We start from the raw sequence: 25,473 nt of genomic DNA on the forward strand, positions 1-25,473 counted from the left end.
CTAATCAGATATACTTAACACAACTTAGTATATATATATATGCTTTCTTACTTTGTTTATTCTTTACCATGGTCATAGCATAATGCCATAGCCATTCAAAATATTGTTGAACTAGAATTTTAGACTTTATTCTCACCACCCCCAAAAAATGTTAATAAAACTAGGAATGAAATCCAAGTTGGCCTTCAGGACATGAGGCAAGCACACTCAGCTAACTATGCAGTCCCTATACAAAATTTCCAAATAACTAAACTACATTAAATATAAATCCAATCCTTCACTGAGCAACCTAAACCTAGAAATTCTAAAGTTTAGCATGCAGTTAAGATTTTATCATACATTAGAAGGGAAACTGCAGACATAATTTTCTAATGAAGGACAGATTTCACTGTATATATGGTTAGCACCTCATTTCCTACTATGGAGCTTGGCGTCACTTACATTTAAGCTTTCCCTCCAGTTCTTAGCTCCATAAAACTAAAGCTTTCCAAAGATAAACTCCATCTCTTTCCTTCCTGCATCCTCATCTCATTTCTTTTCTACAATGTAGCTAAAAGTGTGGTTTATCTCCAAGAAGTTTACACTTTTTACTGTTGCCTCTTATCTTCTTGACCACAGAAGTTGAGAAGCACCCATTTGTTTCACAGTAAATTCAAGCACAAAATGAATGTCATGTTTCCAGAATGAATTAATGGCTCCTATGTCATCACAAGCATCATGCCTCCCATTGAAATCTTACCCTTAATATTGTCCTTATAGAATTTATTGCTTTCTTCCACAGTACTAAAGCCTGCATACTGACGGATGGTCCAGGGTCTAAAGGTATACATGGTGGGATATGGCCCACGAGTGAAGGGCTTCACTCCTGGAAATTCTTCAGGTAAGTCCCTAGTATCTGCCCTGGAATATAAGGGCTTTATAGAGATGCCTTCTGGCGTGTGCCATATTAGGTCCTCTGGGTTTTTGCCTTTCAGTTGCTTTTTGGCCAATACAGCCCATTCTGGGTGGATGGGTTGCCGCTGATGTAGGAGCCGTTTCCATCTGGAGGCTGATGTATCTTTTAATTGCTTCAGGTAATGGGGTGATAACAAAAAAAGCTGATTCTTAGCTCTCAACATGGTGAAGCATGGATACTCCCAAAAGGAAGTGAGAATTGACCTAGAAAATTTTAGAAAAACAATATACATAGTTAGAGTTGTGAAGGAAATCCGGGGCTTTCAGTGAGTTGGGAGAAAGAAAAGATAGAATACTGGTCCTGTTTCATTTTTCTTTCCTTTTCTGATTTTGCACCTGATATTATATTACACTTACCCTTGTTCTTCTTAATGACTATTGTTCTAGATACTGCCTTCTTCCTCCACAGCCTCTTAGCTGGTCTTACAGACCAGTCTTGGCCCCCTCCAACACATCTGACACTGATAAAGTGCAAATCTGACTATACCATACTCCCACAGAATTTTTCAAAGGTTACATCACGTGGTAGATGTAACATAGTATTTCAATTAATTTTCATTCAAAGCCCACTTACAAATCTTTTAGTTTATGGTAGATACTACATTGGTGTGTAGAGAAAAATGCAGTAAATAGGACTAGCAGGCACCCAAGGCATCCATGACCTGGTCTCCAGGGATCTATCAAATTTATTTCTGTCTTTGACATTTATGCATTTTATGTACTAGAAATACTAGAAAACTCATAGTTCACTGTATATGCCAAATATTTACCCACACAGGAAAGCAGCACACCACCTCAATTACTCGACACTTAAGTGTTTACACGGCCTCAACATATAGAGCCCACAGTTTTCAGAAGAAAGTCTACACAGATTTCATTATTATAGTTGTCTCACCAGGTGCTTTACACTAACTGGGCAAAGTGAATTTAAAATTCTATTTTTCAGGCTGGAGAACTGGCTCAGCAGTTCAGAATATTTCTTGCTGTTGCAAAGGATTCCTGGGTTCGATTCCCAGCATGCATATGGAGGCTCACCACCTCCTTGAGCACCAAACATGAACGGGTTCACAGATGTACAGGCAGGCAAAACACTCATACACAAAAAATAGTAAATCTAAAAATATTTTTTAGAAATTCTATTTTTCATATTAACTTCTGACCTTCCGAGTTAGTAAAACATTGAAGACTGCCAACTAGATATTATGGATCACAAAACAAGAAACATAAAATCACTGATAGAAACATAGTGTTTTAACTACTTTACAATGTAAACTTCTAATACATAAAAGGTCTCAAAAATGTAACCCCCTTAAAGTGAATAACATCCATCCTGGGATAACTTCTATAATGAAAGATAAAAACAGACATTCTCTGCTGTTTTATTTACACTAGAAAAACAGAAACATTACAAACATCTAAAATTAGAATAAGTGCATTCATTACAACAGACAAATGATAGAATTTAATGAAACTATTAAAATAAATTTACAAAATAGAAAAAAGTAATATTTCTGCACATCAGAATTTGCAGAAGTATTCATTTATGACAGTACAGGAAAAAAAGGAGGCCTTTAGGATGACTGTTATGATCTGCATATAAATGATATTAATATATTATGTTTATGGAGATTAGTACTCTATCCAACTACCACTGTGTGCGCTTTCCCTAAGTATTTTGACATCAATTTAAAAGTTAAAATTATGTTGAGTATACTTGCTATTAAAGTAAACAGGCTCAAATAAGTATTAGGTGAAAGAATCAAGATATATCCCTGTAAATGCAATACACTCAAATGGATTTTTTTTAAGTTAGCAGAACAGAATATAAACATAAATACAACAAATGCAATACCAACTTTTTAAAGCTTTTGTAATTTTTAACCTATTAAATCCAAAAGAGCCTTGTCATCCACTTTTATTTCAAGCCATTTGATTTCCGAGAGCCGAAAGGATGAGTGGTGAGAATGCTGAGCTCACATCTGCACTACTTCTGCAGTGATGCGGAACACTGAAAGGGATTTGAGTCTGGACTACAATGGAGACAGGAAACACACCCATTTCAAACCAAGTTTTAATAAATCTTTCTTCAAACTGCACAAATGATAAAAGAGGGTCCCGATCGAACAAGGACTTCCCGAAAAGCCAAAGGCCGAATTAGTAAAAGTTAAAACAGCACTTCAAAATAACCGTACTAGACAGGCACAGTCTACCTTTAATCCAAGCACTTGGGAGGAAGAGACAGGTGGATCTCAGTGAGTTCAAGGTCAGCGCGGTCTACAAAGGGACTTCCAGGCCAGTCAGAGCTACATAGTGAAACCCTGTCTCTAATAAATACATATATACATGCATGCATACATACATACATACATACACACACATTTAACAGTACTGTTGTTATTGACAATAGACTTCTAAACTTTCTTTGAAGAGTCATTAAAAAAAGATTTCAAGAATTCAAGGCATTATGCAAATGTGTTAATGACGATTAGAATGTGTTAAAGTGAGAAAAAGCAAAAGCCAACCTCACAACTCCAAATATTTACGTATGTATATATGAATGTATATTCCCCACATAAAATTTAGAAAAAGCCAGGGAGCCTTTAAATGCAGCGCTCTAAATTCAAGGCCAGTCTGGTCTACAAGGTGGAGTTCCAGGACAGCCCGGACTACATGGAAAAACCGTGACTCCAAAAACCAAATTAAAAAAAAAAAAGTAACAGAAACAAAAAAAACTTTCAAGTGCAAGTGTAACTGTTTACATGTAGCTCTACATTAACACGTCACAAAAGCTAGCCACGCCCACTGTACGATTGGCGTAGGTGGTGGATCCACAGAGCATGAAAGTTATTAGCATAAAGGAACTATCAGCCTAAGGCAGAAGTTCTCGATCTGTGCGTCGCGACTCCTCTGGCAAACCTCTATCTCCAAAAATATTCACATTACGATTTATAAAAGTAGCAAATTACAGTTCTGAAGGAGCAACAATTTATGGTTGGGGGGAGGGGGCAGTGGGTCACAACATGAGCAACTGTACTAAAAGGGGCAGCAGCATTAGGAAGGTTGAGAACCACTAACCCCAAGGAAATCATTAAACACAAAACTATGTTGGAAGAAGATCAGCAAGTGACTTAAAAATCACACGCATATGTCGCGCTCTGAAAGGCAAAGCGGAGAGGCTAGAAATGTTTCTTTTTGTATCAAATTAGGCGTGCCTTTTCTTTTTCATCTCTTCCTCCTATCTCTTACTTTTTGTCCCACCACGGCTAGCAGCAGAAACAACCTACAAACAACCTGAGCCCCAGGTCAGCGTGGACCCAGGGCACCTCTTTAACTACGAGTGACCTCTCTCTGCCTTGCGCGTGCGTGGGAAGCCAGGGAGGAGAGGGATAACGCTACCGCGCGGCTGAGAAGCACTTGGCAGCGGTGGCCTCCGAATTCCACGGCCCTAACCGAAAATGAGAAGTCGGTCGAAGTGAACATCTAAACTTCAGGAGAAAGCAGGGGGGGGGCTCCCTGTCACAGTAGGACGGCAAAGAAGGAAGGAAAGCACCGGAGGACAGAGACAGGAGGCAGAAAGATGAACACAGCAAGGGCAGAGACTCGCAAGCCTGACGTGCTCCACAGCGCACAGGCCTACTCACAGGCCACAAAGTGGGGGGCGACCCGGCCGAGCCCCGACCCCACCGCCGAACCCCGATCCCCGCGGCTCACAGGTGCTCGCAGCGGGAGCTCGCCAGCCAGTCCAATCAGGGGGGCGTGGCCGACACCACCCTCCGGACCAGCCAATCCGATCGCGCCGTCGCCGACGCGTTTCTGTGATGTCAGAACGTGCCCGGCGGACGGGCCTCCTACTGCTTCACGGGCGCTTCCGGTTCCCGGGTCGTGGTGTTTGTTTTGGTTTGTGGTTTTTTTTCTTTCCTTTTCCGGTTGCTTGGGCGCGAAAAGACTGAGCCGTGCTTTCTGAGGCCGGCAATAAACGGCGATGAGTGGAGAAAGAGGTGAAGCGGCTGACGGATCCAGAAAGGGATGAATTTTGAGCCTCACGCGCTTGTGGTAAACTCCGTCGTTTGTTTGGTTTTTGTTTTTTAAGGGCGATGTCCAACATCCAAATAGGCCTCTGCCACCTAGGGCAGCGGCTTGAGATTCTCCAGAGAGGAGTGAAAACACTCGCCCTCCTTCCCTGTTTCCCCAGACCCTCCCGGTCCTCGTTCCTGAAGCTCCGGACCCCGTCCGGGAGCGCCCGGCTGTCTCGCCCAAGTTCGTTCTCGTTTGTGGCTCGCAGATAAAGGTCTGAATTGAGATAAGTGGCTTTAATGTAGTTTCAGCAAACCGGCAAAGAACACCAACAAAAAAGCAGGGTGCCTGGCTGCCGTTTTCCACGCCTCCCATAAGCATTTCAAGTCTGAACCGAGTGGTTCATCAAGCACAGCATTCTCCTCTGAGCTGTCTCTGAGCTGTCATGCCGTCAGACTTAGCTGATTTCACTTAAAGTGCTTCATTTCTCTTCCTCCTAGAATATTCCCACGCCTGCTTACAGGTCAATTTGATTGCATTTAGTATATTTCATACATAGTAATTGTTTTCATATCAGTGTCTGCCAACCCACTATTAAGCTCTGATTTCCTATGGATCTGGGAACAGTGAGGAATATATATATAAATATATATTCAGTATATATACATATATACTGAAATTGACAGAAATCATGACCCTTGTTTAGATTCTTACAATGTCTGTCTCATAGACTTAGCTAGTTTTGTGTATTCTGTGCTGCCCTTTCAGCATTATAGGTACCTGATATTGGCACTGTTTTATCAGTGGGAAATTTTAGTTAGTTTACTGGATTTGGGGCTAGGAAGATTTTAGTTAATTGGGATTTAGAACTTGGACCACTTGTCTCCCATTTATAGTTTGTTCTTACCCATCATGCCATTGGCTGTCCACCGTGGGGCGTTTTTGACTAAAGGGACATTTGACAGTGACCAGACACAATTTTGGTGGTCACTGCTTGGGAGTGGGGCTGTTCTAGTGTCTGAAGAGAGATGAGAATGCTGCTAACCATCTTAGAGTGCACAAACCAGCCTCTCATAACAACACAAACATCCCAGTGTTAATGAGGCTGAGGCTGGCAAGCTTTTCCACTCCAGTCTGTTACCTCAGCTTGAGACCATGATAACACCACTGGCAAAGAACCAGTTTTGTTTGGTCTTGCTTTTGTATCTCTAGTCACTCAGTACTGATGATTTTGTTGACTACAATTTAAAATTTAAATTAATAGCCAACTTCATAGACAATGCATTCAACACCAGCAATGAACCCTAGGGTAAACTTTGAATGGGGGTAATAGAGTGTGTCAGTGTAGGTACATTCACTGGTAGCTGTTATACCACATTGATGTGGGATGTTGTTAATGGTTGGTGAGGAGACAATGAGAAGGAATCATTAGGTGGCATATGAAAATACCTTATACTTTCTTGACAATTATTGGAATCTGAAACTGATCTGAAAAGCTAATCTATTTTTAAGTATTAGCTATTAGAAAAAAATGAAATTCAAAAGACATGGCCAATTTCTTTGTGAGTAAATTTGACATACATGAAGTTCTGTTAAATTTCTATAGAAACTTTATTCTCAATTTCTGCGTTTAATATAATTTTACAACACAGTTTGTAAATCACATCTAGAGTAGCCTTGAGTTAAATGTTATTGAGTATATATCTGGAGAAAACGATTGACAGAACCCACCTGTGTCAGATGATGGGAATTATAAGAGCCCACAGATATGTGTGGAGAAATGAAGAGGTGTGATTAGAAAGGAGTTGGAAAGATGATGGCTCATAATCCAGGTGAGCAGAGATAGACTAGAAAACAATTCAGGTGGAGCGTACGTACAATATGGGTATGAGAGACAGAAATATTCAGTGTGTTAAGAAATCAACTCTAGCCTCAGAGGGAAATTTAATGTAAGAGTAACAGGAAAGAAGGATTAGCAGCTGAGTAGGGCTAGATTCTTAGCGACTGTAAATGGCAAGGTAAAGAGTGTAGGTGTTAAACATAGTAAGTGAATATTTAATCATGTATTTTCTTCCAAAGTTTAGTATTGTAGCTCTTGTACCAATTAGTAGGCCTGGCTTGTATGTTTTCTATATAATTAAAGATATATTGGCTCAGGCACATGCACCTGGCATTAAGGTGGTTCTGCAAGCTCAGATAAGGCTTTTGCCATGGGTTTCAATTCCTCTTCATGTTGACCTTCCCATCGCTTGGTGACTAGGTTCCAAGACCAGGTGTTTTTGAGCACAAGAAAATTGAAGCTGCCAATCTCTTCCTGCTTAGGCAGTACACCTCTACAGAAGCACACCCACCATATTGTATTGCTCAAACAGCTGCAGGTTCTGCTATGATAGAACATGGAGTGGCATTGACCCTACCTCCCTTTAACAGTAGTGAGAAGGAATTCCTAGCATTTTAATCTAAAGATCTCAGTCCCACCTTCCCTCTCCTGTAGATGTTCTTATTTAGTGACCATGAACTGTTTTATTATCAGCTCTAGATGAGGTCCACAAGGAAAGCTTACTCAATGTGGGTTGGTGTTTTAGTAGAAGTTAAGCTCAGGGAATTCGGTATTTTAGAACTGAAACAAGGGAATAAGTCTGGGCATAGACTAATGTACCACACTACTCAATAACAGATAAAGTGTTTTGGGGAGGTGGGGGGTTCTACTAATTTTTGTACCCGATTTGATATATGATGCCTAAGTGTGGTGTGTGATCTTTCAACTATTTTTTTCCATGTATTCTTTCTGTCTTAATTTAAGCAGGGGAGAGGAGACTTTGATTTTTTGAGACAGGGTTTCTCTGTGTAGCTTTGCACCTTTCCTGGATCTTGCTCTGTAGACCAGGCTGGCCTCGAACTCACATAGATCCGCCTGCCTCTGCCTCCCGAGTGCTGGGATTAAAGGCGTGCGCCACCACCCAGCTGAGACTTTAGTTTTAAAAAAAAAAAAAATATTCAAGGACTCAGCACTGGCTGCTCTTCAAAGGGCCCAGGCTCAACTCTCAGCACACGCATGCTGGCTTACAGCCATCTCTAACTCCAGTCCAGAGGCCTCGGTGTTCTCCTCCACTCTTCATGACAACCAAGCACGCTTGTGGTTCACAGACATGCTTAGAGTTCAGAAAGAGAGGGGTATCAATCTTAGTAGATGCTAAGAATTTAAACACATGACTGGGAGGCAGCGGCACACACCTTTAATCCTAGCACTTGGGAGGCAGAGGCAGGCGAGTCTCTGAGTTCAAGGCCAGCCTGGTCTACAGAGTGAGTCTAGGACAGCCAGGGCTATACAGAGAAACCCTGTCTTGGGAGTAAAAAAAAATAAAGAAGAAAATCACATATATGTGTGTGCATATATATATATATATATATATATATATACTTTTTTATACTGTGCCTTATAACCTATCCACTCATTATAAAATGCAGGAATACATAGCCCATGCCTCTTTTCTTTTTAGCAGAAATAAGTTTGATTTTAAAGGTCTGCTAGAGAAAATAAGTTACTGTAAATGTTGTCATTGATGACCTCCGTCGCCATTCCCTTGTCTGGTTTGTAATTCATGAACGAACTGAGTAGTCAGTTCTTTCTGTACCCTTATTACAATCCACACAGTCCTGAAGGAGCTACAGCTTACCGCCTATGAGTGGCAGATTTTCACATTACTATTCCTAGTGTGGAATTCGAGTACAAGCCCTCACCTTTGCTGTAAACTGAGTTGTGGTGAACCTATTACTTAAAATCCAGTACAGTTCTCTGAACTGACTTTGCCTGTGTCTGGTTTTTTGGTTTTTTTGTTTGTTTGTTTGTTTTGTTTTGTTTTTCTTTTTTTTTTTTCTTTTTCTTTTTTTTTTCTTGAATTTAAAAATGGAGATATTTTGCATGTGGGAATATATAAATTCAAAAGCATCTTTAAAAATTTTTCTGAAACCATGAAAATTGTAGCCATTTTAAGGAGTGAAATTAAATTGATACCATTTTACTGATAAGAACCAAAGGCCTTTGTTCATTTGATTTTTAGACAGGGTTTCATTTATCTTGTTAAAGACCTGCCTCAAACTCATTCTGTAAGTGAAGATGACCATAAACTTAGTCTTCCTGACGCTACTCCTGAGTGCTGAAATTATAGCCATGTACACCAAGCTAGATTTATACAGTGCTTGGGAAGCATTTTAGATTAGTGTTCAACCCCCTGAGCTGCATCTATAGCACCAAAGTGATTTTTTTTAACAAGTTTAAATGTTTTAACAACGTAAGATGTTTTTCCCAAATTCTGAAGACATGGTTTAGAAAAATTGCATGTAATGTTTTCAACAAAGCATGGTACAAATCTTTATCATTTTTCTGATTTTTTTCTTTCACCTCTGCAGACTATGTATCATTGCAATTGTATTGTTTAGGTCAAAATGCCTGGTAAAGCAAATGCTTCTAAGAGGAAATCTCAACAGTTAAAGAGAAATTCAAAACAAAGAGCTGATGAAGAAGTGGATTTTCCAGAGAATGAGGTAATAAAATATCAAATACCATTTAGATCTCTTTGATTAGAAAAAGCTATTCCCTTAAAAAGTCTAAAAGTCAGTTTTACTACAAATTGTAATTCATGTCACCATGCTTTAGTGCATTCTTTGTTCATAATAAATACTTTATTTGTAGAAACAGCAGTAATAATACTACTCTTTAGTATACATGGAAAAGGATTGAAGAACCATCTTTTCATCTGATGTTTAATTGTTTGTATATCTCTAGGTTGGAAATACAGCGAAAAGAAACAAAAGTCATGCAGGGCATCTGTCCTCTAAAGGTATTGCTCTTCTTGTATGTCTTGTTTAAAGTGTCTCCTACCAATTTTCATGAAAAAAATTTCAGCATCTTGGTTATGAGTTCATCGATAGTAAAAGGTGGTCATAAGCAGCCACGTTCATAGTATTTCATTCTTCTAGTGAATATATAGAGGTGTATCTGCCACATTGATAGGAACTAGAAAGCAAATCATTGTCCCCCACTCTAAATTACTCATCTCTGAGAAATAGACAGTCCTACTTCTTCAAGACATCTGTACTTTCAGCTCTGCCAGTACTATACAGATAATTTATAATCTCTAGCTTAAACTTTTCAGAGTCAATTAGTCTGAAGTACTCACATTTTCTTAAACATCATTTCTTCATAAGATTCCTTAACTCGCAATGTAATACAAGTCTCTTGATAATATATCAGCTATCATCACAACAGGCAAATGCACTTTCAGTAACTGAGGTGTTACAATTGCAATAAGATGTGAATTAAAGAGTAGGTTGTTTTAGTCTCATAATGCCATTAATGTTCTTTAGATTAAAATCATTTTTAAGTAAAACTGCAAACTTCTATATTGATTAGACTCTCTTGTATTACCAGCAACAGGACAAGCAAAGTCTATTAACCTAAAGCGGATAAAAGTAGCGTCCAACAAGAGAAAAACCTGGCAGCCTCTTCCAAAAAATACTGAAGAATATTTGCAAAGTATGATGGAATCAGTAATCCTGTGAGTTTCAAATTTCCTTTGCAACTCTTTCCTCCTACTTTGGTATTTACTATTTACATTTTTCTAAATATTACTACATATTTTAGTTAATTTTTTCATGGCAGTGACAGGATGCTTAACATAAGTATCTTAAACAGCAGAAAGATTGTCTAGGCCCAGAGTTTCAGAAGACATGTCCATAGTCCTTGGATCCATTGATTCTGAGCCCTTGGGAGGCAGAACATCCTGGTAGTGGAAGCATGACTTGGAGGAAGCAGAGCACAAGACAGGGACCAGGGACCAGGTGTCACTTAAAAACACACCCCAATGTCCTGCACATCCTCCAGCCAGTCTCTACTTACTCAAGTTTCTACAACTAAAGAACATTCATCACATATGCCAATGGCAGGCATATCAAATTTAAACCATGACAGCATTAGCCTTTAACAAAAAAAGGTTTTCTTAATTGTAGAAACTTGGAACCTATCAGAGAAGTAAAAATCAAGTCTGTGTGGATTGATTTGCAATCTAAAATTTTTAAATTGCTCTTTCAATATTGATTCTTCATAAGTTGTATTCACAAAAATAACACTTTCTATGAAAACACTATGTTACATGAAATACAAAGAAACTAAAAGAGAAATCCTCCACAGTGGAATTTAACTGCATCAGAAAAGTTGGGTGTATAAATTATAATACAATATGATTCAAAGAAAATGTCACTGTTCTGCTTAAAGTGTTTTATGTGTAATAGAAGAAAAATGCTATCAAATCGCTGTGCACATGTGTGTGTCTGTGTGTGTGAAGATGTCAAAATAAAACCCACTACTTTGTATTAATATACACAAGTAATATAAACATAGATGTATAATACTAAAAATCTTAGTATCATGAATTTCAGTTAAAGGTAAGTTATATTATTAAAGAATGTGTCTAGTATAAAAGAGAAGGTGAGTGGTTCTGCCTAGCTAGTGAGGTTGAACACTTGAAACATTTTTGAAAGACAGATTGTATTATGTTTCAAAGTAATACTTAGTCTCTTTTTTTTCCCTCAGAGAAATTTTAACCAAAAACATTAAAGGAAAAGAACAAATTCAGTGTCACCTCAACTACTTGAAGAAAAGGTAATACACAATTGGACATGATTAAATTATAATTATTTTTAAACTGTGACTTGTTCCTGTGATCTTAAATGACTTCAGTCAGTGGACTATACTTACTAAATGAAATGAAGTTTGAAAATACATACTTCCTAAGTTTCAGAGAATATATACAAAAGAATACGGTCATTATGTAACTTTTATTGTCATGTTTCACTGTTCTGTGTTTTGTGTCAGTATTTGAAAATACATGATGACTGTAAACTCCTTTATACTGTAATTTTAATAACTTAGAGTAATAGTTCACAACTCTTAATTTTGTCTTGTTTTCCATTGCTGTTGTTTATTGTCATATCCTATTAGTTTCCTTCACCTCTATCTTAATTAGCTTTTCTTTCGCTTTGATAAGACACCCGGACTAAAAGCAGCTTGGAAAGGGAAGGGTTTATTTCACTTATAGCTTGTAATTGATCACTGAGAGAAGCCAGGACAGAAACCTGGAGGCAGAAACTAGAGCAGAAGTCATAGAGGGACATTACTTGCTGGTGGCTTGCTTAGTCAGCTTTCTTACAGCACCCAAAACCACCAGCCCAGGGGTGGTACTACCCACAGTGAGCTGGACCCTCCTATATCAATTGTCAATCAAGAAAATGTACCCCAGGCCAATCTAGCAGCAGTATTTTCTCAATTGAAGTTCCTTCCCTCTTATAAAAAGACTTGTGTCAAATTGACAAAAACGAACCCTTACAACCTCATATTGTATTGCTCAATTATACAAACAACAAGTATAATTTTCCCAGAAATTGCTCTTAATCTTGTGGCACATCACTAATGGAAGTTGCTTTTTAAATGTTCTTTAAAGCCACAGTGACACCGGTGGTTTTGGGTAAACACTTTACTCTTAGTACAGAACTTTTTCTTGTCGTACAAAAAGGTTTTACATTTCGGCTTCAGGTTTGAAAGAAATGTTTGTGGTCTGGGTCTTTTCATGTGATGGGTCCTTTGAGCATAATTCTCTTTCCTTTTTCTTCAAGAATGATTCTCAACCTATAGAAAGAATGGCATGACTTGGGGTGGGACAGGTGGAGGAGGAGTTTGTTGAGCGAAGTCGACAGATTAAAGAACTTCTGGACTTCAGCTCACAGACCAGTTACTGGAGTGATAGCCTACTAGTGAAGGACCATGAGTATCTCCAGAAGAGAAAAACATAAGCTAGTGCAATGTAGCTACTCTGTTACAATATAGGACAAATAGTCAGATATAATGTAGGAAAGATAATAGGGTACGTAGTGATCATCCGTTGTTAGCAAAAAGATAAGTTCAGCAGGTAGGTGTTCTCTTCATGTAGAACTAATTCAAGGCTTGCCTATTTCCTCCCTATTTTACCTTTAAAACTTTTTAGTTAATTAATTTTCAGGTTTACCAAAGCAATGACATTTTCCTATACTTGTGTCATTATACTTTAATTTTCACTCATTGCTTTCCTCTGTAACCACGTTAACTATCTAGCTGGTTCCCTTCCCCCTTCCTTCCACCTCTTTTGTCTTTCTTACCACATTTATGCCATTATGCTCCCCGCCATGTCTTCTTCACGTCTCATGATCTATTTTCTAATTTCATCATTTACACATATATAGACAAATAAATGCCTGTTTTCTTATATGCAGAATGTAGGTTTAAAACTCATAACTTAAATGATGAATAGAGATAAATTCAAATGGTAAATTGCTAGCTGTACATGCACGAAGACCTGAGTTCAATTCCCAAAAGTCACATAGAAATTTCAGGTTTGTGATCCCAGTACTGAGGAGACAGAAACAGGAAGATTTTTGGTGCTCCCGGGCTTGCCAGCCTAGCCTAATCAGCAAGCCCCAAGCCAATGAGATATTATGCCTCAGAAAAACAAAATAGATGAAGTATATGGTACCTGAGCAACAACACCTGGGTTTACCCTCTGGTTCCTACACATATGTACACCTGCACACATATAGTTAGCAAAATAATCATACACGCCGGGCGGTGGTGGCGCACGCCTTTAATCCCAGCACTCGGGAGGCAGAGCCAGGCGGATCTCTGTGAGTTCGAGGCCAGCCTGGGCTACCAAGTGAGCTCCAGGAAAGGCGCAAAGCTACGCAGAGAAACACTGTCTCGAAAAAACCAAAAAAAAAAAAAAAAAAAATAATCATACACAAGTTATTCTTACTTCTTCTGATACATATATATGGAGTATAGCACCAAATCCTAACTTGGACTTTTGAGTAAATTTAACAGCATTTCTCTAATATTCTAAAAGATACTTCATGACTGAAAGTGATCAGTGATGGATTGTGTTTAGGTACATTACCATATACAATGGATAAAATCAGTGTGTTTGACTTTCTTTAACCTAATACCCCCCAAACTGATACTTATGGCAGGAACTCATTTACAGAGTTTTCAGATGTTCACAATATATCAAACCTACATATATCTCTTCAGCCTTGTAAAGAAAATGGGGGGTGGGGGGAATCTCTTACTCCTTAGTGCCAGTTCAAAAACTCTGGGGATGGTCTCTGGCTGACCTCGCTGAGAAAATGCTCCTGTCTTTGGACTGATTTTATTACATAATTGATATAAACTAAGTCACAATTGCCTACCTCCATGAACAGAAAGTGCTTTCTAGTCAGACAAAACCATCAGCTTATAGCTTCTAAAGCAAACTGCCCTCAGAAGCCAGTGAGAAATAGTGATTGTGTTGTTAATGTAATAACTCTCTTCAGGGTGTACTTTTATAAAGTTTAATAAATTTTTGAGATTTTTCAAAATCTAAACATGACTTCGAACATTTGGAACAGTAAATTGAACCTTACACATAATTGATTTAATAAACCTAGGAAGATCACAGTCTCTATGTTAACTCAAAACTAAAATGAATGCTGCTTAGATCTTATAAAAAGGCTGTGTTTATTGTAATCTGGTGATGACTTCATGGCAAACTGAAGATTGTCTTAACAGTTTAGTGAGACTGATTAACTGTAGGGTTTATGCCACCAACATTTTTCTTTAAGAAGACTAAAATTTTGAACATGTCTCTAAAAGATAAATGTGGGTTCCCCTCTTATGTAGCTGCTTTCAAATCTTAAGTGCAGGTATTCCTTCTCTGAAATACTTTCAACCAGAAGTGTTTCAGGTTTTGGGTTACTTTTAGATTTGGAGATATTTACATATAAACAACAAGGAGTCTTAAGGATAGGGCCCAAATCCAAACACAAATTCATTTATTTATCTTTTCATTTTGCTTTAATTCATTTTGTCCAGTATTTCTTTAAAACTTTATTTTGATTGTGTGTGCATGGGCAAGAGAGAGCATATGCTGTGGCGTGCTATCGGAGGTCAAACACAACTTTTAGTCCTTGGTTCTGTCTGTCTACGTGGTCTTCCTTGTGTTCCAGGAACTGAACTTGGGTCTTCAGGCATACTTGCTAAGGACCTTTACCTGCTGAGCCATTTTAACAGCCCTTATAATAATATTTTTTATACTTTTTTGCATGAGTCAATGTTTTATGTTGGTGAATTTTCCACTAGTGGCGTCAGTTTGGAACTAAAAATGGTTCAGATTTTGGAACATTTTGGGTTTTAGCTTTGGGAGGGTGTTCAACTTACAGTAGAATTTTTAGAAAACCCACACTGTTACTGTGGCAGAAGCAACTACAATGAGTTTATTCTCCTTGATTACTTTCTCATGAAACTGAAGAATCAAGTCTGAGAACAGTGTTTTACTCTCTGCTGGGGAAGTAGGAGTCACACAGATCAGTAAAGACTTCAATTAGAATAGAATTCATGTCAGTGTTTGACAACAAAGCATGTAGTGATCATCATCTTATCTGCCTTAAACTATAAAACTCAGTCATCTTTAAGAACATTTAGATTAACCTGTATTGGTTACATTCTTTAAAAGTTAGAAGTGAGGTTTGGCATCAGACTTAAAACTAGAGTTCTTTCTCTTGTTCAATAATCCATACTAAACGGGCAGGCTCACATACTATAGTAGTATAGAAAGCATATTTAAACAGTAGTAGGAAATTCTGATTTTAAAATATATTTCTAAATGTGTGAACTGAAAAACCTTGTAGTAAAGTAGCCTTAGCATTCCGTGATTTGCGATAATTGTTAATGTATTGAAAAGTTAGGTGATGATTTGTCAGGCAGAGCTGTTTTGGGGAAGAATGCCATTAGCTATTGTGAAAAAGAAAGAGAATGTTGTAGCCCTTACATGTGTGAGAGTAGAGGAAAAAATGAAACTGTTTCAAAACAAAAAAAAAATTGTAATGTTCCCCAAAATAAGCATGTGTAATTTTATTTTTAAGATTACTGCAACAGTGTGGAACACTGAAAGTCCCTCCCAGAAAGCTGAACTATTTAATCGATGTGTCAAATCTGCTGAAAATGGAAAGGGCACAGGAAAGAGCTCATGAAGAGGACCTGGCTTTACTGCAGGTATGACATCCAAAAAGGCCTCAGTAATTAGAAAGCTGGCGGGAGGGGACTGGGGTAAATTAAGTCATCGTGGCATTAGTCTAGTAATAAATGCAAATTTTGGATTGAGGCTTTTTGTTGGTTCTTGTTGTTTGTTGTAATGAAAGCAAAGCTTTCACTTGAACTTTGGGCCTCTGTAATTGAAGTGCTTGATTTATTTATCTGTGATCAAGTAACAGCCCCATTCTTGTAAATATTTTTTTTAAATCCTTTCGTATATATTGATCATGTCTTTTGCCTCCTACAGTTTCTCCCAGATCCTCCCAACCTCCCTACATATCCAACTTTATGTTCTTTCTCTGTCTCTCTCTTAAGCAAACAAACAAAACCCACGGACACACATATATCTAAAAAGGAAAACAAACACGATAATGGAAATCAAAACAAATAAGCAGAAGACCAAAACCAAAGAGTCTACAAAAAATACTATTTAGTTTGTTTTATGTTGGCCAAATATTCCTAGTCTTGGACAGCCCCATTCTTTGAGTTACTCTATTTTAGCTGAAGTCTCAATATTTTTAATTACCAAGTCTTGTCATTGAATACTATGGAATTCAAAACCTTAGTTCCATACTGTTATGGAGCATTATAGTCATTGTCTCAATTGTTACTATCACTATAGCTCATGTATATTGAGATTTTTCTATCCAAACACACCATAGTTCCATCTCTTATCTTCACATAGTCTGAAGAGTCTAACCTTTATCTTCTTTTTTTACTCATCTGAGAAAAATGTTGCTTTTCCAACTGAGCCATAAACAAACTGCCTAAAGTTAAATGCCAACCTGTCAGATAATCAGAGCATAATGCTCAACATTCAGCTTTTAATTAGTTGGTAATTTGAACAAGTAAGAAAACCAATGTTAAAGAACTGACTATAAAAAATAAAACAAATTGGACCATATATTCCTCAGACATTTGGAAGTAATTTGTAGATGTGGTGGTGTTAGTGTTTGAATGGGCCTTTAGGAAGCTCAGGGTAGTAATAGTTAGTGCAAGAAATATGTTGTGAAGAACATCTAGTAAATCCAACTCATAACTAATTCATTCCCACTTCCCCTGAGTATGAAGAATGATATTGTACAATCCACATATATTATAAACTAATGAGATGTATTTATGGAGTAGTGGCCCTACTTCATACATTCATACTACAATTTCCATCCTGAAGTTACTTCTCTGAGCATCTTTTAGTATTGGTACCACCTCTACCATTTAATAAACAGTGACATGACATTAATATAGGGTTTTTATAAATATTTTAGACCATAATAATGGTGAGTATTAGCATTACTATTTGTAACAAACAAGAGTGTTCATAAGCAGGCAATAAATGATAGTGTGGCGTTATGGGAAAATATTTCTAGTGTCCAGTTAAAACTTGATGGTGATGAGAGAAATACAGATGCGGTCTGTGGTTTCCTTGGCGCTCACTCAGAAGAAGTACCACATCCAAGGGGTAGGGGAAGCGGGGTGAAAGTGTGTTGCAATGCAGCATCAATATGACAGGAATGCCCAAGAGGATAACAAAAGCAGTGGGGTGAAATAAACTTGAAATCTTACAGTGATTCCCCTTTTTTCTGCAATGCTGGAGGCTGAATCCGGGGCCTGAAACACTCTGCCGTTGAGTTACACAGCTAGGCTTTTTATTATATTTTGCGACAGATTCTTGCTAATTTCCCTGAGCTGACCATCAAATTGAAATGTTCCTGCCCCTGCCTCCTGAATGCTTGAATTAATTATATATATATGCCACCATTCCTAGTGTCATAAAGAAGATCGTCATTCATATTGTATGTAACTTTTCATTTAGTGAGTGATGTGGACTGGGGGAGGGCAGAGGGCAGGGTCTCACTGTGCAGCCCTGGCTGGCCTGTTATTCAGCTGTCTCAAAATTAATTAATTAATTAACTAATTAATTAATGGATTTAAAGAATTTCAAAATGAGATGTTCCTGGATTTCATGGGTGGTTCTTAGATCCAAAGACAAATGTCTTTACAAGAAGCAAGAGAAAATCCAGAAACAAAGAGAAGGCCATGTCAAGCCACAGGTAAGAGGCATAGTGCAGTCACAAGGAATGCTATCAAAAACCTAAATAGACAAGGGAGAAATCTCTATAATTTTGGGTTTTTTGAGACATGGTTTTATAGCTCCAAGGCTGTTCTCAAAACTCCTGATTTTCCTGCCCCAGTCTTTACATGTGGTTGGAAGCATGTGCCACCATGCCCGGCTTGCCCATAGAATCTTTTTTTCAGAAATTAAATAAAGATGTTTATTGGGGAAACAGACACACAGCAGAACACAGGGAGAAAGGCCCTTCACAAAGCAGGGGGATCTCAGGAAGCTGAAAATCCAGTCTCTTCACCTGGATGGGGTTTTTTTAACTCTCTGAAGACTCTTCCTCCCCTAATTTAGTGGTTGGTCGGTTTGAAGAAAGACAGGATAGCCAGTCTATCAACAAGGAGCCAACTGGGGGTAGAGGGAGTCACAAGGCCTTTGTTTTAAGCTGCCAGGCTTTTATCTCAGATTTGAAGAGTAAGGAAGAAGCTGGCCATCTTGGGAGTTTGCCACCTTTGTTACCTAGCCATGGCCCCTCTCCCTATCTGTCTACCTACCAGGAAATATGTCCAACTCCTAATCCCTCATTTCCCCTTTTTAGAGGTCACCCTAACTACTGTTAGGGGTTTGGGGATAGGGTGCCTACCACTCTAGCTCCTTTGAGCTGTCAAAATGGGTGGTGATGAGGAAGGAGGAACTGTCAGAGGGCCTCAGGGGAGACTGACCTAAGTGACCACAATAAAACTTACGCTCTCCATTGGTGATAGCATGTCTCTTTGGATTGTGACATTTGAGGGAGGTAGCATCTTCATGATTCAGAAGATCTTCGTGATCCTCAGAACAAATTCTGAGGTGAAGGTCCCAAAAATATTACCATCTGGAGTCTTGATAGGGTTTGTTTTCTCTGCCAGTAAAAGAATTAAAAGGCAGGAAATAGCTGAGTGGTAGCACACATCAGGAGGCAGAAGCAGGAGGATCTCAGAATGAGGTCTACAGAAGGAGTTCCAAGACAGCCAGGGCTGAACAGAGAAATCATGTACCAAAAATAAATGAATGAATGAATGAATGAAGGCCGGGAAAATCTTGTTCAGTGAGTAGCAGTGGAGAAATCTGTAACACAGCAAATCAGCATTGGAGGAAGGCTTTTATTGGGGCCAAAGAAACACATACAGTAGGAGAAAGGAAACATACACAGATGATAAAGACCCCCTGCAAAGTAGAGAGGGGACTTGGGAAGCCAAATCCCCACACACTCTCCTCGGGCCTCCAGATAATTTAGAGGGATCATAGCCAAACCATCACCTTTATTTTGGGCTATTGCCATTCCGAACTGTAACAGAGTAAATCATTGCATGCCCCTTTTGATCTGTTAGAGTAGCCATCATAAACTAATATATGTGGTGTTTACTTTATAATTGTCTTAATCCACACTTTGTAAGTCCAGCAGTCAGTTCATAACAGCATGATGCTTTGGAACAGGTTAACTTAACTATGGAATGCAGTTCACAGAATTCAAGCCCTGGAGCATTCGTAAAAACAAACAGCCTACTTCCTTCTACCTAGGAATTCCAGTGACATAAAGAATTGGACAAAAAACCTACTTAGAGGAAAAATAAACTAATCATAACCAATATGGATCCTGACTCAAAGTATAAAGTAGTTTCTGTGTACAAGGAAATAAAATATGTTAATAACATATTCAACATTATGGAACTTAATAGGATTTTAATGTGATACAGATCTTACATAGTGTTAAGTCCTTCATAGTTGTGCATTGAAATATTTACAGATGAAGTACTATGATGTCTAAGATATACTTTAAAATAGTGCAGCTTTAATAACCCAGAAACTGGTTTATACTGTACTTGGTCTGCAATCAGCATATTCTTGTTATTTCGTTAACTAATTTCATTCATTTTGCATATTTGTCTTTCTCTATAAATTAACATATTTCTTTAATTTGTAAAATGCTCATACAGTGTTTTTAATCCCAATGCCTAGCATTTCATTCTTTTGGCATATTAAAACAGGCATTCAAATGTTCCTAACTAAAATGAAAAATATTTTCATTTTTTTCTGGCACTTGAAATTATATGCTACTTAACAAATGCTGTTGCTTGGTGTCATTAGTCCTTGGGCTCTGCAAGACTCATACAAGGGTTTTCCAGGACCTCTGTGTAGTTGGAAGGTTTCTCCGATCTTGCCCAGCCCCGCGGTCCTGCAGCCGCTCGGACCCAGGTAAACACACAGAGGCTTATATTATTTACAAACTGGATGGCCTATGGCAGGCTTCTTGCTAGCTGCGCTTATAACTTAACCTATTTCTATTTAGAAGTTGCCATGTGGCCGTGGCTTACCTGTACTTTCACATCTTGCTTCTGCCGGTGCTGGCATCTCTCTAGACTCTGGCTTTCCCCTTCTTTTCTCTCTCCTTGGATTTCCCACCTGCCTCTAAGCTGCCTTGTCATAGTCCAAACAGCTTATTTATTAACCAATGGGAACATCATATATTCACAGCATACAGAAAGATATCCCCCAGAACCTCTGGTACTTGTTAGCTTCTGTGTTAAGTTTTAAAGAAGCATTGATGGGCAGTTATCTCCTTATCCTATAAAAGTAAGTTTCCTTGTAATTCATGTTATAGTAGCCAAGCAGCTTTCTAGGGGCTCTGTTTTTGAAAGATAAGCAAAAGTAAAATTGCCATTTTTGTCCAAAGTGTCTTAAAATATAAGGTATTATATGTGTACAGTCTCCTGGTGTTTCATTTATAAGACATTTACTTTAAAATATTAACTTGTCTTTTTGCTTCAGGAAGAAATAGACAAAATAGTAGAGACCACAGAGTCAATGACTGAAAGTATTCAGAGCCTAAAGAACAAGATTCAGATTCTGACAAATGAGGTAGAGGAAGAGGAGCAGAAGGTGAAACAGGTAATGCTTCAAAACCATATTGCTAGTATTGAACTATAAGTTTTAATGCCAAAGTGTTACCAAGGTTACTTGAATTCTGTAAGGTGAACAAAACCAGCCTTTTGAAATAATCCCTAGCTCTCTTTTATTTAGGAATTTCACCTGGATAGTAATAAGGTACTGTCTCTTCCAGAACTTTCTCAGAAAAGTCTTAAAGCACCCACACTTCAAGTAAGTACCTTTGCCATACTATTGCTAGGCTGTATTACACACACACACACACACACACACACACACACATACACATCCCACACTCACTCATATAAAACCATATCCCATGTCTTTAAACTAATCCTGTTATAAATTTCTTGACAAATTCCTTTTCTTACTTAGCATTTAATTGAACCCCTTTTCCGTCAGTTCATGTAGACTATTCTTATCAGTATTGAACTAACAGTCAATTGCACAGATATGCCATTGCTGTAAAGTACTGATAGAAATGAGTAATTTTATAGTCCACTCCTTCATATATTTTCACATGTCTATAGAGTCCTAACGACAGGTACATACCTCTCTAACTTTGGACTTTTAACAGTGACGTACAGCCCTTTATGCACTAGCACTGGAGTATTTGACATTCATCTCTACGCTGGTAGTTTGTCTTTCTGCTGAGGAGCTCATGGATGTTGTCATATAAATGCTCATTATCTGTAGTGCTCCAGCAAAGCAGGGATGGGAGAAGGAAAGACTTATTTGAAAATGAATGGCCATCAGTTGATGACTAGTAAAGTGGGGTGGTAGATACTTAAGATTATTATACAGATCTCCAAAGAACAGACATATGACATTTTTTCATCATAAAGTGCTATAATTAATTGTACTGTCTTACCCACAGGAAGAAATTTTGGCAGTAATTCCAAACCAGAATGCTCTTCTGAAGGACTTGGATGTCCTTCATAATTCATCCCCAGTGAAGGACATGTCAGCGTTCATTCAAGAAGCCTATAAGAAACTTGATGGCTCTTAAGGAGTTGGTTGTGGTTTTTGTTTTTAAGCATTGTTCCATATTAACTTATTGTTTATGAATTGTAAAACCTTCCTTTTTAAGACAGAGTCTCACTCTGTGTGTAGCCTGGGCTGGCCCAGTGTCACCCATACTGGCCTTGAACTCACACCAGTCCTGCCTCAGCAATGCTGAGTGCTGGGATTACATAGGTGAGCGGCACATCTGGCCCAAAGGTGTACAGCTTAACTGTAATAATACTATAAAGCTGATGTTTGCAGAACAATTACCCCCTGTTATCCACTTTAAAAAATAGCCTTTGTGGCCCTATCATTAGTATCTAATGTTCTAAAAACAGTTGGTAGCAGTTGCTAAATCTAGGAAATCCATATATGCTGTATCTATAGTTGTTTGCTAAAACCGTATACTATGAATGATTTTTGAAATTAAAAAGGCCATGTTGTAACAGTTTATGAATTCTGAAGGGAACTTACTTATTGAAAATAGCTTTGTGGATATGAAAAATTTATGTGTAGCACCTAATCAGAGAAAACATGAGTGTGTCTCTCCCTTTAGCTAATAGCTTGCATTTTCTGTCTGGTCATGTGGAACTTGAAAAAATCCCAAATGCCTCCTTAAATCCCTGGTCTTTGTGGAATTATTGCTGTTTTTTTTTTTTTTTTTTTTTTTTCCCAGATGTTTTTATTTTAAAGGTAATAACATTTTGGTCCTTTGGTTGATTGGTAAAGCTTAGATGTTGGATATTTTCCACTATCATCAAAGCATACTCTAAGAAGATTGTTTAAAGGAAACCTAAGTATATCTATTCCCCTGAAAATGAAAACAAATAAACAAACAGCCAGAAAACAGTTTCAGGAAAAGCCAGTCAGGAGAACTGACTGCTGAAGGTAGAAGCAGAAGGTGAAGGAGGAGGCTAACCATCCAGGATTACAGACTGTCATGTGTGAGACCTGCAGCTGCGAGGAAGACCCAGCACCCTGCAGGAGAAAGAAGGGTTGCTGTGGGAAGCCATACCTGGGCTTTCAGAAAAGCTGTTAACGCATGTCACTCATGAGGCAGCCTGTGTGTTCGTGCCCACCACAGGTGTTCATCTCACATCTCAACAACTATCCTCTAGAGTAACATATGGGCCAGGCAAGGTGGCAGTTTTGACCAAGACAACATTAGTTATGTCAAGCTGTATCCCATCAAAGTGTTTTTGCGTAAACCTTGCCTCATGACGAGTTTATGTACGTAAAGAAATAATTCCATATGCAGGTCAGAAATCATCTCTAAGCAGCAGTAGTATATTGGCTTGGATTTTTTTTTGATCTACTTATAACTGCAATTGAATTTTTAGTAAGAAAAATTTCTAATAAAGAATATTTTTGTTGATTTATTAAGGAAATGCCATAATACTAATTTCCCCCAAGCAGAGCTCCCCAGAATTCACCTACAGTTAAGTATGTTGAGATTGATTCCTATTATAGAGGGAAATAATCATGTCTTAGGAGTTCTCAAGCTACTCGATTCCAAAGAATCAGAAGCAAGCTGTTCTTAGGAAGTAATGGTCAGGAAGACTTCAGGAAAGGACCAGATTCCACAGAATGCCTTTAAACCCTCCACTCAGCAATGGATGGCTTCAAGCTTCTATACTAATCGAACCCTAAGTTATCATTGTTTATCATTACCTAGAGTGTTTACACCAGCATGCTGTTTTCCTGAGGATATCTGCTTGAGAGATTTTAGTAGGATATTTTAAGGTGTGTTACTTTCAAAATATTATTGGTTGGTCTTTGCTCTTTTTTGAAGGGCCTGTCACCCAGCTCCCAAATAAATCACACACACAGAAGCTTGTTAATTGTGAATGCCTGACCTTAGCTTGGCTTAGTTTCTAGCTAGCTTTCCTTATCTTAAATTATCCTGCCTACCTTTTACCTCTGGCCTTTTCCCATTCTCTAACTTCTGTAAATCTTATTCTTACTCCATAGCTTGCTATGTAGATGGGTGGCTGGCACGTGGAGTCCTCCTGTTTCTCTGGCTCCTAGATCTTAGAGCTCTCTTCCCAGATTTCTACCTCTCTATATTTTCTCGGTCTGCCAGCCCTGCCTAATCTTTCTCCTGCCTTGCTATTGCCCAGTTCTTTATTAGACCACCAGGTGTTTTACACAGGCACAGTAACACAGCTTCCCAGAGTTAAACAAATGCAACATAAACAAAAGCAACACACCTTCAAATATTCTACTACGAGACAGGATTTCAAGTCAACTAGAGTTTTAGTCTAACAGTGCTGCTGAGTGAGAGGCAGCTCATTGCCAAGGATGAAGTGGTCATGCTGCCCTAGCGTTGGAACTATGGAGCCTTTAACTTATATCTGTGCTACTGTCTGGGACCTAACAGGCAATCAGAACCATGGTTTTTCTTGAAATGCTTTATTTTAACATACTTCTGGTGAATGTTTTCAGATAAATACATGCCTAATACTCTTTAAGGCCAAATAAATGCTAAGTAAATAAATAAGGTAGGAATGGGCAGCAGGTGTCAGCGTAGCAATAGCCCGTGTCCTAGCAAGCAAAGATAAAGCTGTAATGATACTGCATTGTAGATAACTACATGAAGCTCTGATGGTTTTTAAAAAGATTTAAGAGCCAAGCCAAATAGGAGTACAGACTAGAGTCCTACAGACTAGAGAATTCAGCATATATTAAACTAAGTATATATAAAGAACCACAAAATAGGTATAAGTTAAATGCCAAGAGAAAATGGATTAATTACTAAGGGAAAAGTTTGAAAGGCAAGCAATGTTTGAAAGATATTCAACCTTAAAACACAAAATAGGTGCTTTCACCAATTAGTTTGGGGAATGTTTATTTTGAACTCAGAATGAAAACTGTTGAATTAAACTAGTAGGTAAGTAAGTTGCGTAAACTGCCATACAACAGTAACTTGGTATAACTGTTTTGGGAAAACTATACAGGTAAATTATAGCCTCCATGTCATGTCAGTCATTCAAAATTCTTTATGTGAGCCTCTCCATTCCTCCCCAACTCTGTTGTGCATTTCTTCAACAATTAAGGCTCTGTTTAATGTGACACACCTGCGGTAGAACCTATGATTAAAGGATTTACTTTATTTCGTTGGATATCATTGCATTCTCTGTTTACCAAAAATATGCAGTTTGCACCTGTCAAAATTAGCATTTGGATTGTTCAGCTTGGCTTCTTTTCTAAGCATGTCTAAGTCTTCTCATGTTTCATTCATTGTCAAGAAATATTAGGCTTTGGGAAAGAAAAGGAAGTAAAGAGAGCAAATAGAGAAATTCAAGCTTCCCAGTTGAGTGATAGCGTATCTACAGGGGTGAGCCTACATTTCTGTACTACT

General features: G+C 38.2%; 2 protein-coding genes across 7 annotated transcripts in view; one reads left to right on the top strand and one right to left on the bottom strand.

Moving 5' to 3' along the window:
• Nucleotides 1–4,840, bottom strand: part of Mmut (methylmalonyl-CoA mutase) — a 28,972-nt gene extending 24,132 nt beyond the window's left edge. The window contains exons 1-2 of one of the 4 annotated variants that reach the window (XM_076557857.1): nt 4,666–4,840; nt 740–1,158 (exon numbers count right to left, since the gene is read on the bottom strand). In XM_076557857.1, coding sequence (XP_076413972.1) covers nt 740–1,118 — 379 coding nt within the window. In that variant the 5' untranslated portion in view covers nt 1,119–1,158; nt 4,666–4,840. Of the gene's footprint in view, nt 1–739; nt 1,159–2,810; nt 2,985–3,164 lie in introns of those variants that run through there. The other 3 variants (XM_076557856.1, XM_076557859.1, XM_076557858.1) reach the window with 3 other exon arrangements.
• Nucleotides 4,841–4,866: 26 nt separating this feature from the next.
• Cenpq (centromere protein Q) lies at nt 4,867–25,234 on the top strand. Of its 3 annotated transcripts, XM_042266499.2 has the most exons (10): nt 4,988–5,007; nt 5,147–5,242; nt 9,379–9,513; nt 9,755–9,809; nt 10,400–10,526; nt 11,561–11,629; nt 15,952–16,081; nt 20,991–21,110; nt 21,243–21,320; nt 21,985–25,234. In XM_042266499.2, the coding sequence occupies exons 3-10, from the start codon at nt 9,415–9,417 to the stop codon at nt 22,114–22,116; spliced, it is 810 nt and encodes a 269-aa protein (XP_042122433.2). In that variant the 5' UTR covers nt 4,988–5,007; nt 5,147–5,242; nt 9,379–9,414; the 3' UTR covers nt 22,117–25,234. The 3 variants fall into 3 exon arrangements, with proteins under 3 accessions (XP_042122432.2, XP_042122431.2, XP_042122433.2); XM_042266498.2 differs by lacking the exon at nt 5,147–5,242 and having other exon boundaries at nt 4,867–5,007; XM_042266497.2 differs by lacking the exon at nt 5,147–5,242 and having other exon boundaries at nt 4,880–5,007; nt 9,409–9,513.
• The last annotated feature ends 239 nt before the right edge of the window (nt 25,235–25,473 follow it).

Source organism: Peromyscus maniculatus, chromosome 21, assembly GCF_049852395.1.
Source record: "Peromyscus maniculatus bairdii isolate BWxNUB_F1_BW_parent chromosome 21, HU_Pman_BW_mat_3.1, whole genome shotgun sequence".
NCBI classification, from domain to species: Eukaryota; Metazoa; Chordata; class Mammalia; order Rodentia; family Cricetidae; genus Peromyscus; species Peromyscus maniculatus.

Excerpts from the sequence above, each read along its gene's own strand:
- Cenpq (XM_042266497.2), top strand. The coding sequence starts at position 4,981 with ATGAATTTTGAGCCTCACGCGCTTGTG. Across the intron at positions 11,630-15,951 it reads CTCAACTACTTGAAGAAAAG|ATTACTGCAACAGTGTGGAA; the intron begins GTAATACACAAT and ends TTTATTTTTAAG. Across the intron at positions 21,321-21,984 it reads TTAAAGCACCCACACTTCAA|GAAGAAATTTTGGCAGTAAT; the intron begins GTAAGTACCTTT and ends TCTTACCCACAG.